General features: G+C 42.7%; 1 protein-coding gene across 1 annotated transcript in view; it reads left to right on the top strand.

Annotated features, from left to right (window-relative positions):
• The first annotated feature begins 2,769 nt into the window (after positions 1-2,769).
• Positions 2,770-24,760, top strand: part of LOC126484431 (cytochrome P450 6k1-like) — a 132,182-nt gene continuing 110,191 nt past the window's right edge. The window contains exons 1-2 of the mRNA XM_050107946.1: positions 2,770-2,904; positions 20,576-20,802. Coding sequence (XP_049963903.1) covers positions 20,583-20,802 — 220 coding nt within the window. The 5' untranslated portion in view covers positions 2,770-2,904; positions 20,576-20,582. The remainder of the gene's footprint in view (positions 2,905-20,575; positions 20,803-24,760) is intronic.

The following is a 24,760-nucleotide window of genomic DNA, read 5'->3' as shown; positions in this document are numbered from 1 at the left end:
AATCCGTCCCTGCAGTTTGTCGGTATTCTTAATGTTCACCCTGTATATATCGATCACATGTGTAGAACATTCATACATAGAAATTACGAACTGTCAAAAGTAAGGATGTTTAAAAATTAATCATACAGCTTCACAAGGCTATATCTTATATGCGAATGAACATGAATTTTAACTTAGGCCCCGAAACTAAGCGTTTACTTTTGTACCAGTTCTAAGTTGCTGGCTCATGTAGTTACCAGTAGAAGCCTCCTTGCAGCAGCTTTCTTGTTCTTTGCACAATTTGCGTCTAGTCGAGTAGGCGGTAAGACAGGAGCGGTAGTCGTATCAACAAGTGCAACATAGTTACAACTGCACGGCGTGATTTTATGAAGAATTCGGCACTGCACCTTCTACATCTTATGGTAATCGACGGCGGCAGCAGCAGTTTGAAACAACTAGTGGTTTATGTAAGGGGAAATCCACAGGTCGCCCCCGTCTATTCGATCAATACGTAGTGAGCATTCAGCAGCCTTTTGCAGGTAGGCCACGGAACTCAATTCGTCGGGCCACCCGAGAGTTATCCAATCCTCCTGTTTCCACCCGTTATGTGTTGCAGCTGTAAGAGAGCTGTACCTGCTGAAACGGAGCGCAGAACGCCTTTTGTCGCTGCGTTAATACTCTACCCGACACAATTCGGTAATGAACCAGCGAGGGAGCGAGTTAGCCACATAAGAGAAATCCCTAACGGGTATTCCACATGAATTGCCAACATACTGGCACCAAGATACTCTTTTAATTTCGAATCCTAAGTTAAAACCTACGATAAGTTACCATCTTAGTTCATGTAGATGGTTTTTATCTCAAGAAATCGGATGAATCTTCCAGAATGAGATTTTCACTCTGCAGCGGAGTGTGCGCTGATATGAAACTTCCTGGCAGATTGAAACTGTGTGCCGGACCGAGACTCCAACTCGGTACCTTTGCCTTTCGCGGGCAAGTGCTCTACCAATTGACCTACCCAAGCACGACTCACGCCCCGTCCTCACAGCTTTACTCCTGCCAGTACCTCGACTCCTACCTTCCAAACTTTACAGAGGCTCTCCTGCGAAACTTGCAGAACTAGCACTCCTGAAAGAAAGGATATTGCAGAGACATGGCTTAGCCACAGCGTGGGGGATGTTTCCAGAATGAGATTTTCACTCTGCAGTGGAGTGTGCGCTGATATGAAACTTGCCCGTGAAAGGCAAAATTCCCGAGCTCAAGTCTCGGTCCGGCACACAGTTTTAATCTGCCAGGATGTTTTGGATGAATCTTTTTGAGTGACTGTTGCTCCATATCCGCGTTGTCCTAAAATGTTCAATTAGACCAGGGGATCCCACAGACATTAGTTTGACCTACCGGCTCCCGCCCCCCCCCCCCCCCACCCCGTCTTCTGTTTCCGACTCCCTGCTCCCCACACTATCACCAACTTTACTACCTAACTAAACTGTAGTAGGAAAGACTTTTCTTGGAACACTTTTATTTTTAAAACGGCGAAACATGAATGATCTTTAGTTGTTAGAATGAATGATGATGGAATTCGTGGCGCATCGCAAGTGCTACCCACAACACGTTCTCAGATAGTAAAGCTAACTATCCACAGTGAGCGTTCACACTTGTTACAAAACATACATCCCCTGCGTTACTCCTCTCCATTGAAGCACATTCTTGACCTTCACACTGCACCTCACTTGAAATGAAAAGGTAAAATGTGTGCACTATCTTACTGTTCGTAATTACTTGACTGGTGCACTCTTTACTTCTGAACTGGCAGATATTGGAAGACTTCTGGCTGTTAATGCATAATAATAATCATAACACTGTGTACAGCACTATAATAGCCTTTATGTAGTTACTGCTGTGTCGTGTTGATAATTAATTCACCTATCTGTTTCGAAGCGAGTAATGAAGCAATTTCTGAACTACTGCAAGAACTATCTACAACTTGGAGAAGACATTTTATTGAGATATTTAGCATCTGTTATGTACATGTCTCACTTTTATCATATGCGATGTACGGGACAAAGCACATCATCTGTGTGTAGTGGGTGGACTAGATGAGGAACCTGTAACATCCACAGCATTAATGCTACTAATCGAGAAAAATTAATTTTTCATAAGTTATATAACAAATGTTAGAGTCTTATGGAACTGTGATGACAGTAACGATCTTTTGAAGGTAGTTGAGTTTCAGGACTGAAAAAGGATCGGTTCGTTTACTTTTTACCCTCAGAAAATTTTAGCCTCAGAGACAATTACCCCATTACTTTTGAATACATTGTAGGAGTGAACAGTGATCAATTTTGTTGCAAATATTTACTATCAAAAACAGCCTTGGTCACTACTTATTCAATCCGGTGGCCGATTTCGACCACTACAGAGGTCATCTTCAGACCAATGAGTAAGAACCTCCTTCGTGTGGTAAATCACTACTCACTACCAGAAGAAGGCTCTTACTCATTGGTCTGAAGATGACCACAGTTGGGTCGAAACCGGTCACCGTAATGAATACATAATTTGTGATCGAGACTGTTATTTGATAGTAAATATTTACAATTACCCCAGGTTGTGAACCACTGAGTTAGACGCTGAAATCCAAAGCTAGAGAGTGTCTGATAATCATGTACAGCCGTTTCCAGCTCAGTGACGCATTCTTAAGGACAGCAGTTGGCGTTATCAGAAGCTTTGGTCTTCGCCGACGGGACAGAGTTGACCCGCGCTATAGCTAGCGTAATTTCGCAGCAGTGTCCCCACTCCCTCATATCCCCACTCTCGGATGCTGTGCTGCGCGCCAGCTTACGGGTGTATAAAATAGTGACGCCGGACAAGAGCCGACTACTTTGCCACGGTTAGGTCAGCAATATTCGTTTCGACCTTTTTCTGAAGGTAAGTCGACGAACTACAATTTACTTACGTTCAGGTTCCGCAGGGTGTCTTTTGTTTGATCAACATATGCTATTAAGAAGCGTAATAATACATGCGTTGATTCACTTTATTAGTGTTCTTGTTCTAAGTAAAGAATACGTATTGCAGACTTTCATTTGTTTCTGTTATAGTTACCACTACCTTGAATTAGTTTTGAATTTGTTTTGCAAATTGGTAACTGAACTTTATACATTTGGAGATTCTATCGAATTACAGTCCTTTAAAACCAGTTGTACTAGTTCTTACTAGTAGACGTTTTCAGATTTTAATTATTACAAATCACAGTACTTTGTTTCTGATCCTGCTGAAGATGCTACATTCCGGTTAAGGCACCACAATTTTACTAACTCCAGTGCATGGACACAAGGCGCCGCGTTTTATACTGAATCGATAATGATGATGATGATGATCATCAGTAAAGTATGAAGTTAGGAGAGAGTGGTCGTTTAATTGTCAGAAGAAGGTGCACATCTGAAAAGTAATCTTTTGCTCTTATTTTTTTATGGTATTACTCTTTCTACCACACGTTGAAATGTTTCTTTACTTGCGAAACCATTACCACCCACCAACCCAGTTTCTCGATACCGTAGATTAATGAATATTTTTCTACATAACGTCTCATATTTTTCACTCTGTTCAAATTTGGTTTCATTTTTATATGTAGGTACGTCGATATTTTGACGTGTTGAAATCGGTATAATATCTAGTGTGAATAGCTTTGTACTTATTGTTATCTTTGATGCTGGCTTGTGACTTCTGGCGCGGAAGCGTACAGAGTAGTCAAGTTTTTTGTGTTGAATATAAACAGTCTTGACTTTGTAATGGAAATGAAAAGATGAGTCTGAGTTGCGGGCAATGAAAAATGTTGTGAGTTTTATTAAGAGCAGTAACGGCTGCGAAATAGTACGATGAAGTAATGTTTTGAACATGCGAAAGTATAAAAAGTTTAATAAATGTGAATTTCTGTGAAAAGTAAGTGTGAAGAACTATTTTCAAGTGACCATTGTTTAAAAAAGTATGAAGCACATTGCAATGAAAAACATAAATCATCAAATTAGTCCTGAACGATTGTCTTCGTAAGTTCTTCAAGTCGGCGTAGTTAACATCCGATTGCCTTTCGCATCAACAGCGACAGCCACGCTACCTGGACAACAATTTTAATTACAAGACAAAGCCAGAGCGAGATCGTCGTTGGATTGCATATGCAAGATAAGTGTCTTATTGTTAATTTCCTTCAGTGACTGTAATTAATTGATGTAGCAATACCTGCACATTAAAGACCTTTCAGTTGCGCAATAAAAAGATCATACTTTGAGTGCGCGACGTGATAATTTTTGAACTAATTAACTGTCAGTGGAGATATTGTTATAACGGCAAGACCTGCTTTACGCAACTTCTGTTTCGCCTAACTTATGGGGCTTTCGTTGTAGCTAACCACCTCGTACTACGTATCTGTAACCAGATGGTTTGTCAAATGCAGTAATTCATTTAACTGATCCTAATTGCATTCAATGTGTAAATTGACTGCTTTGCAGAACAGTTGACAAATTTTAACCATAACCAAATATAATGAACGTTACCCATAGTAAATGAGAATAGGGTAAGTTCACATTTTAGCGTCTCTTAATTTTTATGAAGTATTTATTGTCCCCTGCAATATAAGGAAAGAAGCGGAGGAACATTTTATCATATTATAGTTTTTCAAGTTACGATTTTTTATACTCAATATGATTATCTCAATTTTTTCGGTATCTTTATTTGAATTTCTTTTCGGAAATTGCATATTATGTATAAATTTTTCAATTTGCGTGTCACAATAACCCAATACCGTCGCACTGGGACAAGACGACAGTTCACAGTTTTTTTTTTCTCCTTTGCTGATCATTGACATACGCCGCATTAATTAGCTTTGCTGAGAGGGGACATTTGTAAGCGAGATTCAGTGTTTTGACGTGTCCTTTGCTACGCTAGCTGTAAGTGCCTTGGCATCCATGAATGGCTGGACTTTCATCTTTGCTGATACTGATACCCTTCATATGACGCTTATTTCTTTGAGTTTTGTGAGAAGTCTTTCGACAGGATTCTGCTACCATAATCCTTGCAGGCTTCACGCTTTGCCCTTTTGCTAGTCAAAAGCGTTTCACTTAACAAGTCTCTAGTTCCACTTGTATGATTTAGTTACATCGCTCTAGGCGTAGGTAGTCTTTTTATACGTTTATTTACAGACACCCTCTACCGTGAAAGTCGGTCAATTCACTAAGTTTTCTATTAGGTACGTACCTATTGGCCAACAGTGTGATTGGAGAACGTACATACTACCATACTGAGGATTTCTCTAGAGTTTACGATTGCGTCTGAAAATGGAGGAAGATTATCGTTTAATGTCCCATCGGCAGGGTGGTTATTGGAGACGGAGAACAAACAAGTTCGAATTACGAAAGGATGGGGAAGGATGTCGGCCATACCCTTTTCAAAGGAACGACCCACGAATCTGGTGGATCGGTTTAGAGAATTCAAGGAAAACCTGAAGCTGGATGGTCGCACAGGACTAGTAGTAGGGCAACCTTAGCGTCAGGCCACTCTGCGTTGCTGCCATATTTATTCAAGACGGCGGCGATGATGTCATCCAAGTGGCGGCATGTAGAATTGGCAACATCACATGACGTCATCCAAGAAGGCGGATTTTGGTGGGAAAATAGACCAATTGTGCTAAGTCCACTAACCTAACTTCCAGAAAAAACGGCAGGGAATTTTGAATTTTGGCGGGAAAATAGACCAAATTGCGATGTCCACTAACCCAAGCCTCTAGAAGAAAAAATGGTAGGATGTTTGAATTCCAACACGATAATGCATGCAAAAACCGTATTTATCTTTATTATTATTAATTATCGTTTATTAACATTCATTATCATTTATTATTATTTATTATCATTTATTATTATTTATTATTATTATTGACCTGCCTCCACTAGAAAATTCCCTCCAAATTCAAATTTCAACACGATAATGGCCGCAAAACCCTACTTTTCTTTATTATTATTCATTATCATTTATTAACATTATTATCATTCATTGTAATTTTTTATCATTCATTATCATTTATTATCATTCATTAGTATTTGTTATTATTATTATTATTATTATAGGCATACCTCCACTTGAAAATTGCGCCAAATTCAAATTCCAACACGATAATGTCTCGAAAACTGTACTTCTACTTATTATCATCATTTATTAATTATCAAGATGTCCGATTTTCTCGGCGAGAAAGCCATTTTACTTATATCCATAACAAAAATCTATCACAAGTTCAAATCCCAACACCATAATTGATCACACGTACGAATTTTCTCCGTCACTTATCTTTTTTCACTGGTAGCCTATCATAATCGCGTCAAATAATAAACTGCACTTATAGTAACGTAAGTAATGTCCATTGATTTTGTAGGGGGGAAGGGACTGAAGACTTTATTTCAAGCAGTACGGTCATCACATGTTCTCCGACACAGTCAGCACACACATCTTTGATATCGCAGTGCAGTCGCTACGACGTCCACGCTCCAACTGAATTAGTTCAAATCCTCACCACCCCCCGGCCAGCACGCAGAAACACTTCCGACGCCTGTCACGTGAGGCGGCCAGAGACTCGTGCTGGACTGACGGTACGCTGGGGGCGAGCCCAGCGATCTCTCCCACGTCGTAAACATGTTTTTGCTGTCACAGCGGTCCCTTGTCCGCTCACCTCCGCACGTTTCCCGCCAAAATTGTTTGCCTTGGAGCTGAATCACACAACGGTCGGCCTTTCCCTGCCACACTTTTGGCGCCAAAGTTGTTTTCTTGGGCACGTTCAAACTTGTCGATGCCGACCGCTCACCGTCCACCATGTGTCCATGTGCGAGCGAGAACGCAGTGCTACACTTTTGGCGGCAAAGTTTGCTCGACAGTGGAATCCGTCATGACTATATAACAGCACGTTTGTTCCGCACTAGAACGCTCGCTAATTGACTCTCTCTGTACAATTGCTGCGCCGCCGCCCCGCTTACGTCACACACTCTACATACACGCGACTGACATCGTTTTCTGTAAATACCTAAGTACTTAATTCAATTTCGTTTTTAATTATATCAAATAATTCAATATACAATTTCATATACGTATGCAAAGGTGTTCAACTACCTAATTTCAACTACTTTTCGAGGGCCAGACAGCCACCTCTCCCTAGGAACCAACGCCAAGTTTGAAATATGCCAGTAAACAAAGCTCACTTGTGCTCCCGCCACCAACCTAAGAAAATTGTTACAAACCAAGCTCATCCTCACTAAAATAAGCAACCAGCACTCAACCTCTTTCTACACGTTTCGGGTAAAAGGACTCGCCCTGCACTAGGCCCATGGAAGGCTGACATAAGACAGTTTCTGAACTCCAGTAGTGCACTACACATGGCAACACAACCACACCCACCAGGATATTCATTCCAATCCAGACCTCTAACTCCTCTACAGATAAATTTGTCCAGTTATTTGTTGACTCACTCACAGTCTGACCAGATTGCAGTTTTTGCGCAAAAACCACTGAGACTGCGCTCTGCTGCTCTGGGAAGTAAGGAAGGGCTGCACTCCATTTATTTGGAGCCCTTTTATTTAGTCGTGGAGTATATTTGTCACAAAACACTCGCACTGATCCGATTGTGGTCATCTGACACAGGCCACAAACACGTAAACAAGTCCTCAGAGAGCAAACAGCTCTGAAATAATGCAGTACACAATATCAGCAGACGAGCTCTGTACTCTTAAACTCTCCAAATAAAGCACCGCACAGTGCACAGACATGCTCCCAAAATAGTGCAACACACGCTCCCAAACACCCCCAGCTGGCAAACCGACCAAAAGTCTCTGCTCGGCCTGCCCCAAACATGACCTCCACACAGTCGCATTCGCACCTAACACCAGAGAGATTGATATCGCCTATGCGCCTTGATTACGCTCCAAGGCAGGCCGCGCGCTCGTGCAGTCGGCGGTGAAGTGGGTTCCAGAGTCTCCAGTCAAGTTCAGCTTCCGAGCGCTCGTGACAGCCGACCAGAAAGGGCACCCTCCTCTCACACATGTGAAAGCTGCATTGTTCTTCTCATGTATACCGCCGGCGTCTCAGGTCTGGACCTGCCTTCACGTCTATTGTCAGAATAGCTCATAGTTCGTTGACACACACGATTAACGCAGCCGGGAAAACATTTACTACTCGCATGCAACCGAGATGGTGACGGAAAACCAATCACTCTGATCTGCGCTGCAGGCGCGTGTAATCATTGAGATCACTATCTATTTTTTCAAACAACTTATTTAATCATGCGGTATATCTATCACACTATCACAAAACACCCACCCAGATGTGCCCTGGGCCATGTTGCACAGGCCACAGACATGCACTCAATCATAATTTCAGTACACACTATAGCAAACTGCTACTAAATAATTCCTCACACAGATGTGTAGATACGTCAGTACTCGTAAACTATCCTAATAATGCATAGCAGAGCCCGCAGATCCGCTCGCAAATAACTCAGCAGACATGCGCAGGTACCCCCACTCCGCACCCTGCCCACATGATCGTGAAGTCACCCATTCGTCAGATTTCAGACCTCGCACAGCCCCTGCTCGGCTTCCGCAAGCGTGAGTTGGTGCGGTCAATGCGCTCGTCAGCGGTCAATGCACACACTTACGTCCGCCCAGGACCGCAATCCCTCACAACCAAACGAGGGTGAAAGTCAACTAGATATATCAACGTACCAAAATTGTCAAAGCGCAGCCTCCATACGCTAGACACATCACAGCAGGAGATGTCTTTACCTCCTATAACCCTGTTGCACACTGCACATTGCTCCTCACACGACATTACACGGCCCTTTAATTAAACATAACCACACATCCCTGATCTCGCATCGTCGCTTGACCGGCCATCCAAAACCTTCTCAATATTATTCTTACTTTACAACATTTTTTAAAAAATAAGATCTAATTTATACCTCCCACCGCACCTAACCTCACACCCGTACCACAATCAACGTACGCAAACGTCCTCAACCCTATCTTGACACTCATATATCACCCCACAAACAACGCCCATCAATCAATTTACCATTCTCATCCCCTCTTTTCGAATTACAAACGTAGCCTCTATCTAAACACCAATCAACTCATCTTTCTCGCACTTTCAATAGTAAAATTAATTTTACATACACCCATAAATACCAAACGCAATTAAAGGGTCAAACTTTTATACAGAGCATCAAGCACATACGACACTCACACCAATATTCAAAGCCTGGTCCATATTTACCACCTCCACCTTGAATTAAATATTATTACCATTGCCACAACATTCTGCCAGCGCTCGATTTGTTCCTATTTTTTCCGCTCTTAACTGTTGTCACTAGCCGTCGAATATCACTATCTATAGATAGCATAAAGCCCACATAAAAAAAAATCTCGCCCCGCCGTTTAGAGACTCCTATATCCGAACACACAGCTTCATTCAACAATTATCACTTGCTCTTATCTAATAACTCATCCATCAGGTCTGCGGGCAACATCACCCCTTTCTTTCTTTCTTTCAGCAGCAGACAGCTATTTTTTTTACAGTGGTAGCTAAATTGCGCCATCAACTTAACATCACCATTCGCGAAACATATCTTCAAATACGTAAACACACTTACTCAATTACACAGCAGTCCCCCAGAGGACATGACCTTCAATATTACAGTTCTTAATCCAATAACCACCCAAACAAGTACTAAATGCTCAAACCGATCCCACAGCACCTTACAAAGCGAGTGTCCGAGTGCCGCCAGCGGCATGTCAAAGCCACATAGCTGTCCATCTAAACAGCCCCAGGATCAGAATGCTGAAGTGGGCTCTCCCTATACCTGCCCTCCAGCTATTGTCTAACGGCATACAGTGCACAAATGGATCCTGAGCAGCGCAGATCTCTATCTCCCCCTTGCATCTCGAACAGGACATGTAAACAGTGTCTCCCCCAGAAAGCGAACCTGATGTCATACACCCTTCACTGACGATTTCCACTCACAAATTTTAAACACGCACATATATAAAACCATATTCACTCCTGCCAAAACTCACTGAATAATAAAAAAGCATTCTCCCTTTCTAAGCGTAGATGGGTATGCATTTATCTTCACCCATCTGCTCTCTGCAATTTAAGTCGGAGAAAGACATATCTATTACCTTCTGCAACCTGTCTATAAACAGAACGATCTCAGTTACTACAACAGGACCATTCGCAGGAAATGCGCGCAATGTTATATGCCTCAACCTAGGTACAAGTACAACAGATGCTCAACACCCTATCATCTTTATCCTCTACCATCAAACAGTGAAACAGTCACGAAGGCACCAATGGGATCCACCTTCAGCGCAGACAAACGGAATTCACAATACTCTCCCAGAATAACTCAGAGTGCGACCATCCAAGAATTCCTAACAGCTCGCCAAGTCCGACACCTCAAACTACAGATGCCTATATGAACAAGATCATATTAAATATACACACGATGCAGAGAGCCCTGGTCAGACTGTGAGTGAGTCAACAAATAACTGGACAAATTTATCTGTAGAGGAGTTGGAGGTCTGGATTGGAATGAATATCTTGGTGGGTGTGGTTGTGTTGCCACGTGTAGTGCACTACTGGAGTTCAGAAACTGCCTTATGTCAGCCTTACATATCGAAACCTATGTGATGCAAAAGTTTCAAAAAGATATGTCCCAAATAAATAAAGTACACTCTTTCCACATTCCATCAGCCAATGGGCTGAAATTATTTCAGAAAATTAGGAGTTGTTTGACTATTTGGACGTAAATGTTTTGCATTATTTACGAGCGGTTCGCATGTCTGTAGGCTGTGCTTTCAGTTATTTTTAACTGTTTACAATTGGCAAGCGTGTGTCTAGAGCGTTATAAATGAGTTATGTAGGAGTGTTTTGCAGTTCTATATGGTGTGGAACATGTCGGTGTGATACATACATTCCATTCCTAAATAAAGTAAATTGGTTCCTCCATCCATGGCCCTAGTGCAGGGTGAGTCCTTTTACCTGAAACGTGTAGGAAGAGGTTGAGTGCTGGTGGCTTAGTTTAGTGAAGATGAGCTTGGTTTGCAACAATTTTCTTAGGCTGGTGGCAGGAGCACAAGTGAGCTTTGTTTACTGGCATATTTCAAACTTGGCGCTGGTTCCTAGGGAGAGGTGGCTGTACAGTTATTGTACAGTTATTATGCGCATGAGAGAGAGTCAATTAGCGAGCGTTCTAGTGCGGAACAAGCGTGCTGTTATATAGTGATGACGGATTCCACTGTCGAGCAAACTTTGCCACCAAAAGTGTAGCACTGCGTTCTCGCTCGCACAAGGACATGTGGTGGACGGTGAGCGGTCAGCATCGACAAGTTTGAACGTGCCGAGGAAAACAACTTTGGCGCCAAAAGTGTGGCAGGGAAAGGCCGACCGTTGTGTGATTCAGCTCCAAGGCAAACAATTTTGGCGGGAAACGTGCGGAGGTGAGCGGACAAGGGACCGCTGTGACAGCAAAAACATGTTTACGACGTGGGAACGATCGCTGGGCTCGCCCCCAGCGTACCGTCAGTCCAGCGCGAGTCTCTGGCCGCCTCACGTGACAGGCATCAGAAGTGTTTCCGCGCGCTGGCCAGGGGGTGGTGAGGATTTGAACTAATTCAGTTGGAGCGTGGACGTCGTGGCGACTGCACTGCGATATCAAAGATGTGTGTGCTGACTGTGTTGGAGAACATGTGATGACCGTACTGCTTGAAATTAAGTCTTCAGTCCCTTCCCCCCTACAAAATCAATGGATGTGACTTATGTTACTATAAGGACAGTTTATTATTTGACGCGATTATGATAGGCTACCAGTGAAAAAAGATAAGTGACAGAAAAAATTCGTACGTGTGATCAATTATGGTGTTGGGATTTGAACTCGTGATAGATTTTTGTTATGGATGTAAGAAAAATGGCTTTCTCGCCGAGAAAATCGGACATCTTGATAATTAATAAATGACAATAATAATAAATAGAAGTACAGTTTTCGAGACATTATCGTGTTGGAATTTGAATTTGGCGCAATTTTCTAGTGGAGGTATGACTACAATAATAAATAATAATAACAATAATAATAAATAATAATGAATGATAATAAATGATAATGAATGATAATAAATGACAATGAATGATAATGAATGTTAATAAATGATAATGAATAATAATTAATAATAATAAAGAAAAGTAGGGTTTTGCAGCCAATATAGTGTTGGAATTTGAATTTGGAGGGAATTTTCTAGTGGAGGCAGGTCAATAATAATACATGATAATAAATAATAATAAATGATAATAAATAATAACAATAAACGATAAAGAATGTTAACAAATGATAAGTAATGATAATAATATAGGTAAGTATAGTTTTTGTTTGTATTATCATGTTGGTATTCAAACTTCCCTCCATTTTTTCTTTCGGAGACTTGGGTTAGTGGACATGACACAATTGGTCTATTTTCCTGCCAAAATTCAAAATTCCTGCCGTTTTTTTTGGAGGTTAGGTTAGTGGACGTAGCACAATTGGCCTGTTTTCCCGCCAAAATCCCCCACCTTGGATGACGTCATGCGATGTTGCCAATTCTACATGCCGCCACTTGGATGACATCATCGCCGCCATGTTGAATAAATTTGGCAACAATGCAGAGAGGCCTGACGCATAGGTTGCCCTACTACTGGGAATATGAACTGTTGTTCTCTAGACTGCAAGTCCAGTGTGCTAATCACCGCCACCTCTCTCGCGTGGTTACGTCTCAGAATCCAGTTACAGGCTTTGCACCCATCGGTGATACTGAGCCATGCCTAAAGAATCCCCCATGCAGGTTCAGTTTGCTTCTCGGTGGAATTCAGTTCCCTGTCTGCTGCGATGAGTATACCAACTTCCCTTCCCTTTAGTCTATCATTTCGATGTCCTCTCTGATTTACCTCAAAATGCTCACTGTTGTCAATTTCGGGTTTCAACCAACTTTCTGTAGATAGTAGGCCTGTTCTACTGCTTTTAGAAGCAATTCAAACCTTGGAACTTTGTTTCTAACCTTTCGGTCGTTGATTGCGAGGACTGTAGCAGTCTCATCTCTCAACCCGACACACAGTCAGCTACCCGAGCAGCAGCTTCTGATTTGTGCGTTCACCTGTCTGATTTCCGATTTAGATACTATACTACCTTGTCATAGAACCTCCAAATTCTCTGGTTCAGGCATTCCATTCGACTGAAAACCAGGTGTCACGATCAGACCTGGGGATAATGCTGCAGATTGTGGACTGCGTTAAAATTTCGTGAATCAGGCTGGACTTCTCAACCTTCCTTGAATGTCACCGCGATGATACAGGCATGTCGTGTGAAACCAGTCTGCAGGGATCTGGCCCTACTTACACCAATATCTATAGTTGGCAGCATCCTCTTGCCTCATCAATTGCCGGAACAGTCTCTTCAGCATGCTGAATGAGGCCTCTAGATATACAAATAGTGCAGAAGGTGATGCTAACCATCCCTTGCTGCAATTTCTCTCAGTGCCACCGACATTTGTCATACGTCCAAACTCCTAACGATTAACAGAGCCCTGCTCTCTTGCACTTGATTTTCCCTGACACAGCAGACTTTCCAATAGGTAAAGTACTTCTCATTGGCTTCGTTTCAGTTTCCCTGGGAGACCGCACTTTAAAATTCTGCTTAAGGGGTGGGATGTGGTGTGGGATTCCCAGCTCTCTTCGGACCGTATCTCCACCATTCAGGGTCCCGGAGCCCAGGATTAACATGCAACTAAAAGTCTGACAACTATATGAGTGGTGACAGACCACGTACGTCCTTTAGAGGACACGTTATCCATGGTGGAGTATATGATCTCAGGTCTCTGTGGCATCCCTGGTATGTGTTTCTCGGTAGCACTCGCACCGCAGCATTTTTGCAGCAGCTTTCAATCACTTGACCACAGTCTGGGCGATTTCCAGCTGCTTATGAGCAGGAACTAATTGTTCTGAAGCCCAAGCACAGGACTCACAGTGGAGCTGTAATGCAGCTGTTGCAATAGTTTACAGGACAGTAAACGAATAACTTGAAACTAAGCTTGCTGATTCTCTTTAAATTTCTGGATGTCTTAAACTACATACATCACTGAAATGAAAACAACCAAGGAAGCTATTTCTGTTATAACAAGAGAATAACGTGGAATTAAGGTCTATGCGTTTCCTGGCAATGTGACCATTTTTATCAAAACTGCCACATACTATAATCAAACTCCATTAAATTAATAAACTCAGCCAGTATAAATTAATTGCCAGCTAGAAATGAGATGTTTAAAGTTAATGTTAAAGATTGCCGTATCTACTTACCAAATTTACATAGTAATTTATTGTTCTGGACGATTGTTTAAATGTGTAGTTGGCAATCATATTGACTGCATGTTGAGGAGAGGCCAGCCGAAATGGCGAGACCAAGTCAATGTCCAGCTATTAGGTGGACCCAAAGGTCTGACACTGCCAGTACGGCTAGGGAGGGAGAGGTCAGGTATAAATTGTGCTCAGTATATTGCGTGCGGCCAAGCTTTGCTGGAGAAGCGCCGTCCGTTTTTCCGTCCGAAACAAAAGAAAGCTATTGCGTACCGCTTTTAATGTGGGGAGTCCACTGGCGCCAAAGAGCTATGTCGGATGCTAACAATGACTAGGCTCTGAGCACTATGGGACTCAACTGCTGAGGTCATTAGTCCCCTAGAACGTAGAACTAGTTAAACCTAACTAACCTAAGGACATCACAAACATCCATGCCCGAGGCAGGATTCGAACCTGCGACCATAGCGGTCTTGCGGTTCCAGACTGCAGCGCCTTTAACCGCACGGCCACTTCGGCCGGCAACAATGACTAGAGACACAGTATCGCAAAGCCCTGTATCCTGCAATAAACCTGTATTATGGGAACCGAGAGAGGTAGTGGAGTGTTAAGCTGAGTTGACACACATTCAGAAGGACGACGGTTCAAATCATCTTCCGGCCATCCAGATTTAGGTTTCCTGTTATTTCCCTAAAGCGCTCCAGGCAAATGCTGGGGTGGTTCCTTCGGAGGGGCACTGCCGCTTTCCTTTCCCATCCTTGAAACAGTCCGAGCTTGTGTTGCGTCCCTAATAACCTCGATGTCAACCGGACGTTGAACATCAATCTTCCTTCCTTTTCTTTTGTATTGTGGGGAGAGCTAGGTCCAGGACTGTGCAAAGATAAGACCTATGAAACAGAGTGAGAGAAGAGACAATCTGGATTTCTCGCACTTAAGAATATGGTATCCAGAACTATTAGGATAGTGCCAAGTTAACTGAATTGTTGCAGGTTCTACTAAGGGAGAGTAACAGCAGCTACCACTGGTTAACATAAACAAATTCTGGAGTGGGGGAACCACAATAGTTTATGTGTTCTTGGAGAAGGCTTCGTTGGCTGAGACGCGAAATAGGATAGATGATGCGAGTCAGAAGTTGCCAGTTTCTGGGCTTTAGCACTAACAATCTGCACTGTTGTTTAATTGTATTCAAACTGAGTATGGAGGGAGATTGTTGCATTGTTCGAACGGATCCGATTGATCGTTACTAGAAAGAATCACTGACAAGGTAGAACAAAAATTCTGCTTCTTGCTGGGAGCACTCTGTGGAACTTACTTCCATCTGAGAATTGCTAGGGACGCTTCAGTCAGGAGACGGATTTCGATATCCAGCTCTGAGGGAGAGCAGCTAACGTACACGCCAGTGACAGAATTTTCAGCCACCACAGCCGCCACCGGCTGGTGTGGACGTGCGGTTCTAGGAGCTTCAGTTTGGAACCGCGTGACCGCTACGGTCGCAGGTTCGAATCCTGCCTCGGGCATGGATGTGTGTGATGTCCTTAGGTTAGTTAGGTTTAAGTAGTTCTAAGTTCTAGGGGACTGATGACCATAGATTTTAAGTCCCATAGTTCTCAGAGCCATTTGAACCAACCACAGCCGCCATTCGTGGGCATTTAACGTTAAGGATGGTGATCAACTGCAGTGTTCGCAAATCGACTTTTAGGATGTACACAAAGATTTCGGACTGACTTATGACTTTCAAATTTCTAATTCATGTATATTTATTAGCAATCCTGAGTTCAATATGCGCTCAATCAAGAAAGTGGGTGCATACATGACTTCTTCTTGTAGTTCTTCCTTTCCTCTCTGATTAACATTCATCAATTACCGCGCAACTTTTGCGAATTTAGTTGTTTCCCCAAATGTTATGTTGACTTTAACATATTCACTTCAACTTTATTACCCAATCTTTGACAAGGTGTTGATACTTCGATTCCATAGCATCTTATTTTAAGAACGTTCCCCGTATTCGTACTCTTGCGTTTAACTTGAAATCTACAGCGAATTATAATAAAAAGTGTTTTATAATGATCATTGTTTTACCACATCGTGAGTTACAGCACTCATGTTTCATGTATGCCAGGGCCTTACCTGTTTAATAAATTCGATTCATTAAGTTACCCACAGAAATACACCTGAATTCAAGTGTTGCTATGGGGAGCAATCTGGTTATTAGTTAGGTCACCCAGAACAGATATTTCTGACTTCCACAGGAGTATGTCAATGGCTCAGCCATAGCCTCACACGTGCAGGTACTTTCTGCTTTGAGCCTGGAACATTTTAAATTTTTAATTTTTAGAGCTTATGATCACTAACAGAATCACTTTATATATGTGACGATAAAAGAAAATTATGATGAATGGAATCAATATACACGGATGTTGATAGGCGAAATTAAATTTAACATGATGTTATAGTTATTGTAGGCGAAGAGCAAACTACTGTGCTACAACTTACAAAGCGATCATACGGTGCACTTTCAACCATTCCTGAGAGAAAACCTATAGGAAAGCTGAAAAAGGTACAAATATTGCAGTAGTCAGGTGAATAGTTCCGCTGCGATCAAGGACATTTCATTTTCCAAACCAGACACTGCTGTTAAAATTTGCACAACGCGCAAATGCCATTTGCAAAATATGTTCTATACGACATTCAAAAACACACGAAAAATTTCAAATATATGTCTTGCTTCACATAGATGTTCAACAAATTAACAAGAACGATTGTCTGAAGGACAATATCAGCGCAAAAATTGCATAGAGCACAAATGTAGATTACAACCGATGTTCTAATACGAAATATATTTTCGCAGCATCAAATATCCGAAAGCACATGACATGCATGCATGCACATATGACGAAGTTTCAAACAATAACCACAAAAAACATGATTGAATTTCATATAAAATGTGGGTATTTAGATACTCGAAGCAAATTTTTATGACACACGTGATCTCACACAAAGGAAATACTGGAAATCGGCATAAAGCCGTAAAATGTAAAAGCCGTAGAATGCATGGAGTTTGCGCTTAGCTGGTTCGGTGACACTTTCTTCACAAGAGCGAAAAACATGAACTTTGTAGACGATCTGATCAGCAGCATCCGGTCTGCTATTCGTGGAAATTAATATCGGATGTATCCACGCTTCGCCTAGGACCGCTTGAACTCTGCTGAGAACACTTTAACGCCATGACTGAACGTCTGTGGAGGTTTCGCAGTCCACTCTTCCTCAAGAGCGGAAACCAGAGAACGTAGTGGTGCCGAACGCTGGAGTGTCGTGAGAAGACTACACTTTAACTCATTCCGAACGTTTACCATGGGCTTCAGGTGGTGACTCTGGCCTGACCAGCGAATTTCATGAAGGTCATTGTCCATAAAAAATTGCTTCACAGATGCTGCTCTATGACAACGTACTACAATCATCGTCTTCGAACTGTTCCTCTACGGCACGGAATATACAGTGCCGTAAAACGTGTTCATATTCTTACGCGTTTAGCGTTTTCTTAAGTGTTATAAAGGATCCATATTGTAACTACTAAACACACCCTCATACGGTAACACCAACTCCTCCATACTTCGCTGTTGGTCCCATGCACGATGACAAGTACTATTCTCTAGGCATTAGCCAAACCCAAACACTTTCAGCGGATTTCCACGTGTTATAATGTGATTCAGCACTCCAAATCTCTTGTTTTGAAGTCATCTACTGTTTAGTGGCGTCTCTCTTCACACAACTACAAGCATCACTTAACATTGACTACAGAGCTTATGACAGGTTGCTCGATGACTGTACCCCATTCATTTTGACACTCTACGCAGAGTTACTGTGCTAGATGGACTGCCGGTAACTCTTTGAAACTCAAGATACATTCCACAGAATTGATGAGATTTCTTACAGTAACACTCCGCAATGCTCGGCGGTCAACGTTCAGCAGTCATGAAGTCTTCCCAGTCTCTGTTTAGCAGTGGTTGTTCCTTCGCATTTCCACTTCACAATCACATTATCAACCGTGGACTAGGGCAGCTTCAGAACGGTTGAAATGTCCTTGATGCATCTGTCACTCAGGTGACATCCAGCGATTAGTCCACTTCACATTCACTGACCTCTTCTGACGTACTCATTCTGTTGATACTGCTGCTCTGCTGACTACATAATACACTCATGCTCATAAATTAATGATAATTGCAAAATGTGGTGCCACACAACGCGGTACTACACAAAATTGTCGCTAATAGCATAGGCACAAAGGGAACACACACGACACAAATCTGTAAGTCCACGGTATTGGTGATAAGTTGAGAAAAACGTCCCGAAACACCTGTGCTACAAAACGCCACTGTTTCCCGCGCATATACCCCGACGTCAATATGGGATATAATCACCATGCACACGTGCACAAGCCGCACAACGGCATTCTCTGGATCAGGTGGTCGAGCAGCTGCTGGGGTATAGCCTTCCATTCTTGCACCAGTGTCAGTCGGAGCTCCTGAAGTGTCAAAAAAAAAAAAAAAAAGTTCAAATGTGTGGAAGTCTTATGGGACTTAACTACTAAGGTCATCAGTCCATAAGCTTACACACTACTTAACCTAAATTATCCTAAGGACGAACACACACACTCATGCCCGAGGGAAGACTCGAAACTTCGCCGGGACCAGCCGCACAGTCCAGGACTGCAGCGCCCAAGAGCGCTCGGCTAATCCCGCGCGGCTCCTGAAGTGTCCTAGTGGTGTGAAGACGTGCAGCAATACGTCGACCGAGCGCATCCCAGACGTGCTCGATAGGGTTTAGGTCTGGAGAACACGCAGGCCGCTCCATTGGCCTGATCTCTTTCAAGGAACCCCTCCACGATGGCAGTTCGGTGGGGCCGTGCATTATCGTCCATCAGCAAGAAGGTTGGACCCACTGCATCCCTGAAAAGGCGGACATACTGGTACAAAATGACGTCCCGATACACCTGACCTGTTATAGTTCCTCTGTCAAAGACATACAGGGGTGTACGTGCACCAATCATAATCCCACCCCACACCATCAAACCACGACCTCCATACAGATCCCTTTTAAGGACATTAAGAGTTTGGTATCTGGTTCCTCTTTCACGTCAGATGAAAACCCGGTGACAATCACTGTTCAGACTATACCTGGACTCGTCCGTTAACATAAGCTGGGACCACTGTTCCAATGACCATGTACTGTGTTCTTGACATCAGGCTTTACGGGCTCTCCTTTGACCAGGGGTCAGTGGAATGCACCTTGCAGGTCTTCGGGTGAATAAACCATGTCTTTTCAGTCGTCTGTAGACTATGTGTCTGGAGACAACCGTTCCAGTGGCTGCGGTAAGGTTCCGAGCAAGGCTACCTGCAGTACTCCGCGGCCGTCTGCGAGCACTGGTGATATATCGGTCTTCTTGTGGTGTTGTACACTGTGGACGTCCCGTATACGTTTCCTGTCTGCTGGAATCGTTGCCATAATGTTGAGATCACACTTTGGGGCACACGGAGGGCCCGTGCTACGACCTGCTGTGTTTGACCAGCCTCCAGTCACCCTAGTATTCTACCCCTCATAACGTCATCAGTATGTGTTCTTTGGGCCATTTTCAACACACAGTCACCATTAGCACGTCTGAAAACGTCTGCACACTTACTAGCTGCACCGTACTCTGACATGCACCAACACACCTCTTCGTATGTGGACTGCTGCCAGCGCCACCGTACGACGACCGCAGGTAGAATGCACCGCATGATCATACTCCAGGGTGATTTAAACCAGCAAACCGCCCACCAGAGCGTTAGTTCACCATGTTTCACCATTATCCTTAAATTACGTGCATGAGTGTACTCTGCGCCGCCTCTCGTGATAGCTAGTGGTCAATACCGTATTACACAGGGTGTCCCGATAGTTTCGATCAGTTAGTGTAGCTTCAGTTTATCCCACTGAAAACAGCCAAAATCGTTGAGCAGAACAAAATTCTTCTTACACGTAAAACAGCTAGCCATGCACAGTGGAAGTCGAATAGCTTAAGAACTGTCAAACTCTATTATGACAGTTCGTTTTCTTATCACAGTCGTCATACGACAAAAACGCTGTTTTAGCTTTTTGGCAAGAGCGACAGCTGCAGTGGCGATGTGCTGTAAGGACTGTGGCGCTTAACATAACTCCTTGGTTATAGAGGCACGATGGGTGTGTACCTAGACGGATGGCTGGAGGAGCTGGTGATCGCCCTATCGGCTGTGCTGCTGGTAATCTATGTGCGCTTCCAGTGGGGGTACCAGTACTGGAAGAAGAAGGGCGTCCAATACGTGGAGCCGTCTGTCCCATTCGGCAACGTGGGAAAGAGCATTCTGGGCCTGGAGAACTATGGAAACCTACTCCGTGATCTGTACGAGAAGGCAAAAGGTGAGCATTCTCTTTAGTGCTGGATTAGTCAACAGGAGTAACCTCATTATTATTATCATTATTATCTTTATTATAACGGATATAAATACAGAAAACTGCGACCCGTCAGTTCTTGAAACAATGCTTATTCATATAATACAACTTTCGAACCTTTTCACGCTCATGTTCTGATGGGATACACATAAGCTACATGTTTATTTCTGTAGTGACATGCTGAGTAACGGCTCTGTACCATGAACATAGGAAAATATGTAGCAATATAAGCGTCAGTGTCGTGGCAGAAGTACCTCCAACAGTTCTTCAGGGTTTCGTTCTATGCCCTAATTAAACCAACACTGGGGTTTCAAACTCCAGTGACGCTGTAGAAAGTGTATCAGTTGTCAATTCGACCCTGGTGTCAATCTGCAAAGGTTTCTTTATGACGAAGCCCTAGTATTAACACTCCGGCAGGTGCGGCTGTATCCAATGACCCGTACTTCGCGAAAGGCAATGTTTCACAACTGCACTAAACAAACATGCCGTTGATGTTCTACGCAGCGATCGTTGACACTGAGTATTTTGTGTCCGATATACGATTCATCTGGATTTATGGAATTTTCAGACGTCCTTATAGTCTCAGGTCGCCAGTTGTTGGCTTGTGAGCTGCAGTTGTGCAACATCACTTCACTGGACATTATTTGCTGTCAAGCCCATTGAATGGTGCAGATTACATGGTGTTTATTTGGAACGTGATGACTCAGTGGTTGCACGCTGAATCTTTCGTTGTCTACCAGAGTATGATGTTTCAACGTGAGGGTGCTCCATTCACGCGGAAATTTATTAACTTAAGCTTATAATTAGTAGATATCCTCTTGTTGCTCATGAAGTGGCTGTCAAGTATTATTGCCAGTGCTATTGTCAGATACCTCACATATGAATTTTGGATTTTTCCACAGGGTTACATGAAGTTGTAGGTGCATGAAACTAGGCTGAAAAACTCGAGAGGAGCTTCCTGTCTTATTGTACAACAGACAAGACGGATATTTAAGAGAGGGCAGCACAGCCTTTGAGCTGTTGTACTGCAGTATTAAGACTGGTGGTCGCCTTGTTGAACATTTATTGCGAGCTAAAATTGTTGTTGTTGTTGTGGTCTTCAGTCCTGAGACTGGTTTGATGCAGCTCTCCATGCTACTCTATCCTGTGCAAGCTTTTTTATCTCCCAGTACCTACTGCAACCTACATCCTTCTGAATCTGCTTAGTGTATTCATCTCTTGGTCTCCCTCTACGATTTTTACCCTCCACGCTGCCCTCCAATACTAAATTGGTGATCCCTTGATGCCTCAGAACATGTCCTACCAACCGATCCCTTCTTCTGGTCAAGTTGTGCCACAAACTTCTCTTCTCCCCAATCCTATTCAATACTTCCTCATTAGTTATGTGATCTACCCATCTAATCTTCAGCATTCTTCTGTAGCACCACATTTCGAAAGCTTCTATTCTCTTCTTGTCCAAACTATTTATCGTCCATGTTTCACTTCCATACATGGCTACACTCCATACGAATACTTTCAGAAATGACTTCCTGACACTTAAATCAATACTGGATGTTAACAAATTTCTCTTCTCCAGAAACGCTTTCCTTGCCATTGCCAGCCTACATTTTATATCCTCTCTACTTCGACCATCATAGCAAAACTCCTTTACTACTTTAAGTGCCTCATTTCCTAATCTAATTCCCTCAGCATCACCCGACTTAATTAGACTACATTCCATTATCCTTGTTTTGCTTTTGTTGATGTTCATTTTATATCCTCCTTTCAAGACACTGTCCATTCCATTCAACTGCTCTTCCAAGTCCTTTGCTGTCTCTGACAGAATTACAATGTCATCAGCAAACCTCAAAGTTTTTATTTCTTCTCCATGAATTTTAATACCTACTCCGAATTTTTCTTTTGTTTCCTTTACTGCTTGCTCAATATACAGATTGAACAACATCGGGGAGAGGCTACAACCCTGTCTTACTCCCTTCCGAACCACTGCTTCCCTTTCATGTCCCTCGACTCTTATAACTGCCATCTGGTTTCTGTACAAACTGTAAATAGCCTTTCGCTCCCTGCATTTTACCCCTGCCACCTTTAGATTTTGAAAGAGAGTATTCCAGTCAACATTGTCAAAAGCTTTCTCTAAGTCTACAAATGCTAGAAACGTAGGTTTGCCTTTCCTTAATCTTTCTTCTAAGATAAGTCGTAAGGTCAGTATTGCCTCACGTGTTCCAGTGTTTCTACGGAATCCAAATTGATCTTCCCCGAGGTTGGCTTCTACTAGTTTTTCCATTCGTCTGTAAAGAATTCGTGTTAGTATTTTGCAGCTGTGACTTATTAAGCTGATAGTTCGGTAATTTTCACATCTGTCAACACCTACTTTCTTTGGGATTGGAATTATTATATTCTTCTTGAAGTCTGAGGGTATTTCGCCTGTCTCATACATCATCCTCACCAGATGGTAGAGTTTTGTCAGGACTGGCTCTCCCACGGCCGTCAGTAGTTCCAATGGAATATTGTGTACTCCGGGGGCTTTGTTTCGACTCAGGTCTTTCAGTGCTCTGTCAAACTCTTCACGCAGTATCATATCTCCCATTTCATCTTCATCTACATCCTCTTCCATTTCCATAATATTGTCCTCAAGTACATCGCCCTTGTATAGACCCTCTATATACTCCTTCCACCTATCTGCTTTCCCTTCTTTGCTTAGAACTGGGTTTCCATCTGAGCTCTTGATATTCATACAAGTCGTTCTCTTATCTCCAAAGGTCTCTTTAATTTCCCTGTAGGCGGTATCTATCTTACCCCTAGTGAGATAGGCCTCTACATCCTTACATTTGTCCTCTAGCCATCCCTGCTTAGCCGTTTTGCACTTCCTGTCAATCTCATTTTTGAGACGTTTGTATTCCTTTTTGCCTGTTTCACTTACTGCATTTTTATATTTTCTCCTTTCATCAATTAAATTCAATATTTCTTCTGTTACCCAAGGATTTCTACTAGCCCTCGTCTTTTTACCTACTTGATCCTCTGCTGCCTTCACTACTTCATCCCTCAAAGCTACCCATTCTTCTTCTGCTGTATTTATTTCCCCCATTCCTGTCAATTGCTCCCTTATGCTCTCCCTGAATCTCTGTACAACCTCTGGTTCTTTTAGTTTATCCAGGTCCCATCTCCTTAAATTCCCACCTTTTTGCAGTTTCTTCAGTTTTAATCTACAGGTCATAACCAATAGATTGTGGTCAGAGTCCACATCTGCCCCTGGAAATGTCTTACAATTTAAAACCTGGTTCCTAAATCTCTGTCTTACCATTATATAATCTATCTGATACCTTTTAGTATCTCCAGGGTTCTTCCATGTATACAACCTTCTTTCATGATTTTTAAACCAAGTGTTAGTTATGATTATGTTGATCTCTGTGCAAAATTCTACCAGGCGGCTTCCTCTTTCATTTCTGTCCCCCAATCCATATTCACCTACTATGTTTCCTTCTCTCCCTTTTCCTACACTCGAATTCCAGTCACCCATGACTATTAAATTTTCGTCTCCCTTCACAATCTGAATAATTTCTTTTATTTCATCATACATTTCTTCAATTTCTTCGTCATCTGCAGAGCTAGTTGGCATATAAACTTGTACTACTGTAGTAGGTGTGGGCTTCGTATCTATCTTGGCCACAATAATGCGTTCACTATGCTGTTTGTAGTAGCTTACCCGCATTCCTATTTTCCTATTCAATATTAAACCTACTCCTGCATTACCCCTATTTGATTTTGTGTTTATAAACCTGTAGTCACCTGACCAGATGTCTTGTTCCTCCTGCCACCGAACTTCACTAATTCCCACTATATCTAACTTCAACCTATCCATTTCCCTTTTTAAATTTTCTAACCTACCTTCCCGATTAAGGGATCTGACATTCCACGCTCCGATCCGTAG

This window comes from Schistocerca serialis, chromosome 6 (genome assembly GCF_023864345.2).
Source record: "Schistocerca serialis cubense isolate TAMUIC-IGC-003099 chromosome 6, iqSchSeri2.2, whole genome shotgun sequence".
NCBI lineage: Eukaryota > Metazoa > Arthropoda > Insecta > Orthoptera > Acrididae > Schistocerca > Schistocerca serialis.
This window is presented reverse-complemented; position numbering and strand designations above follow the sequence as displayed.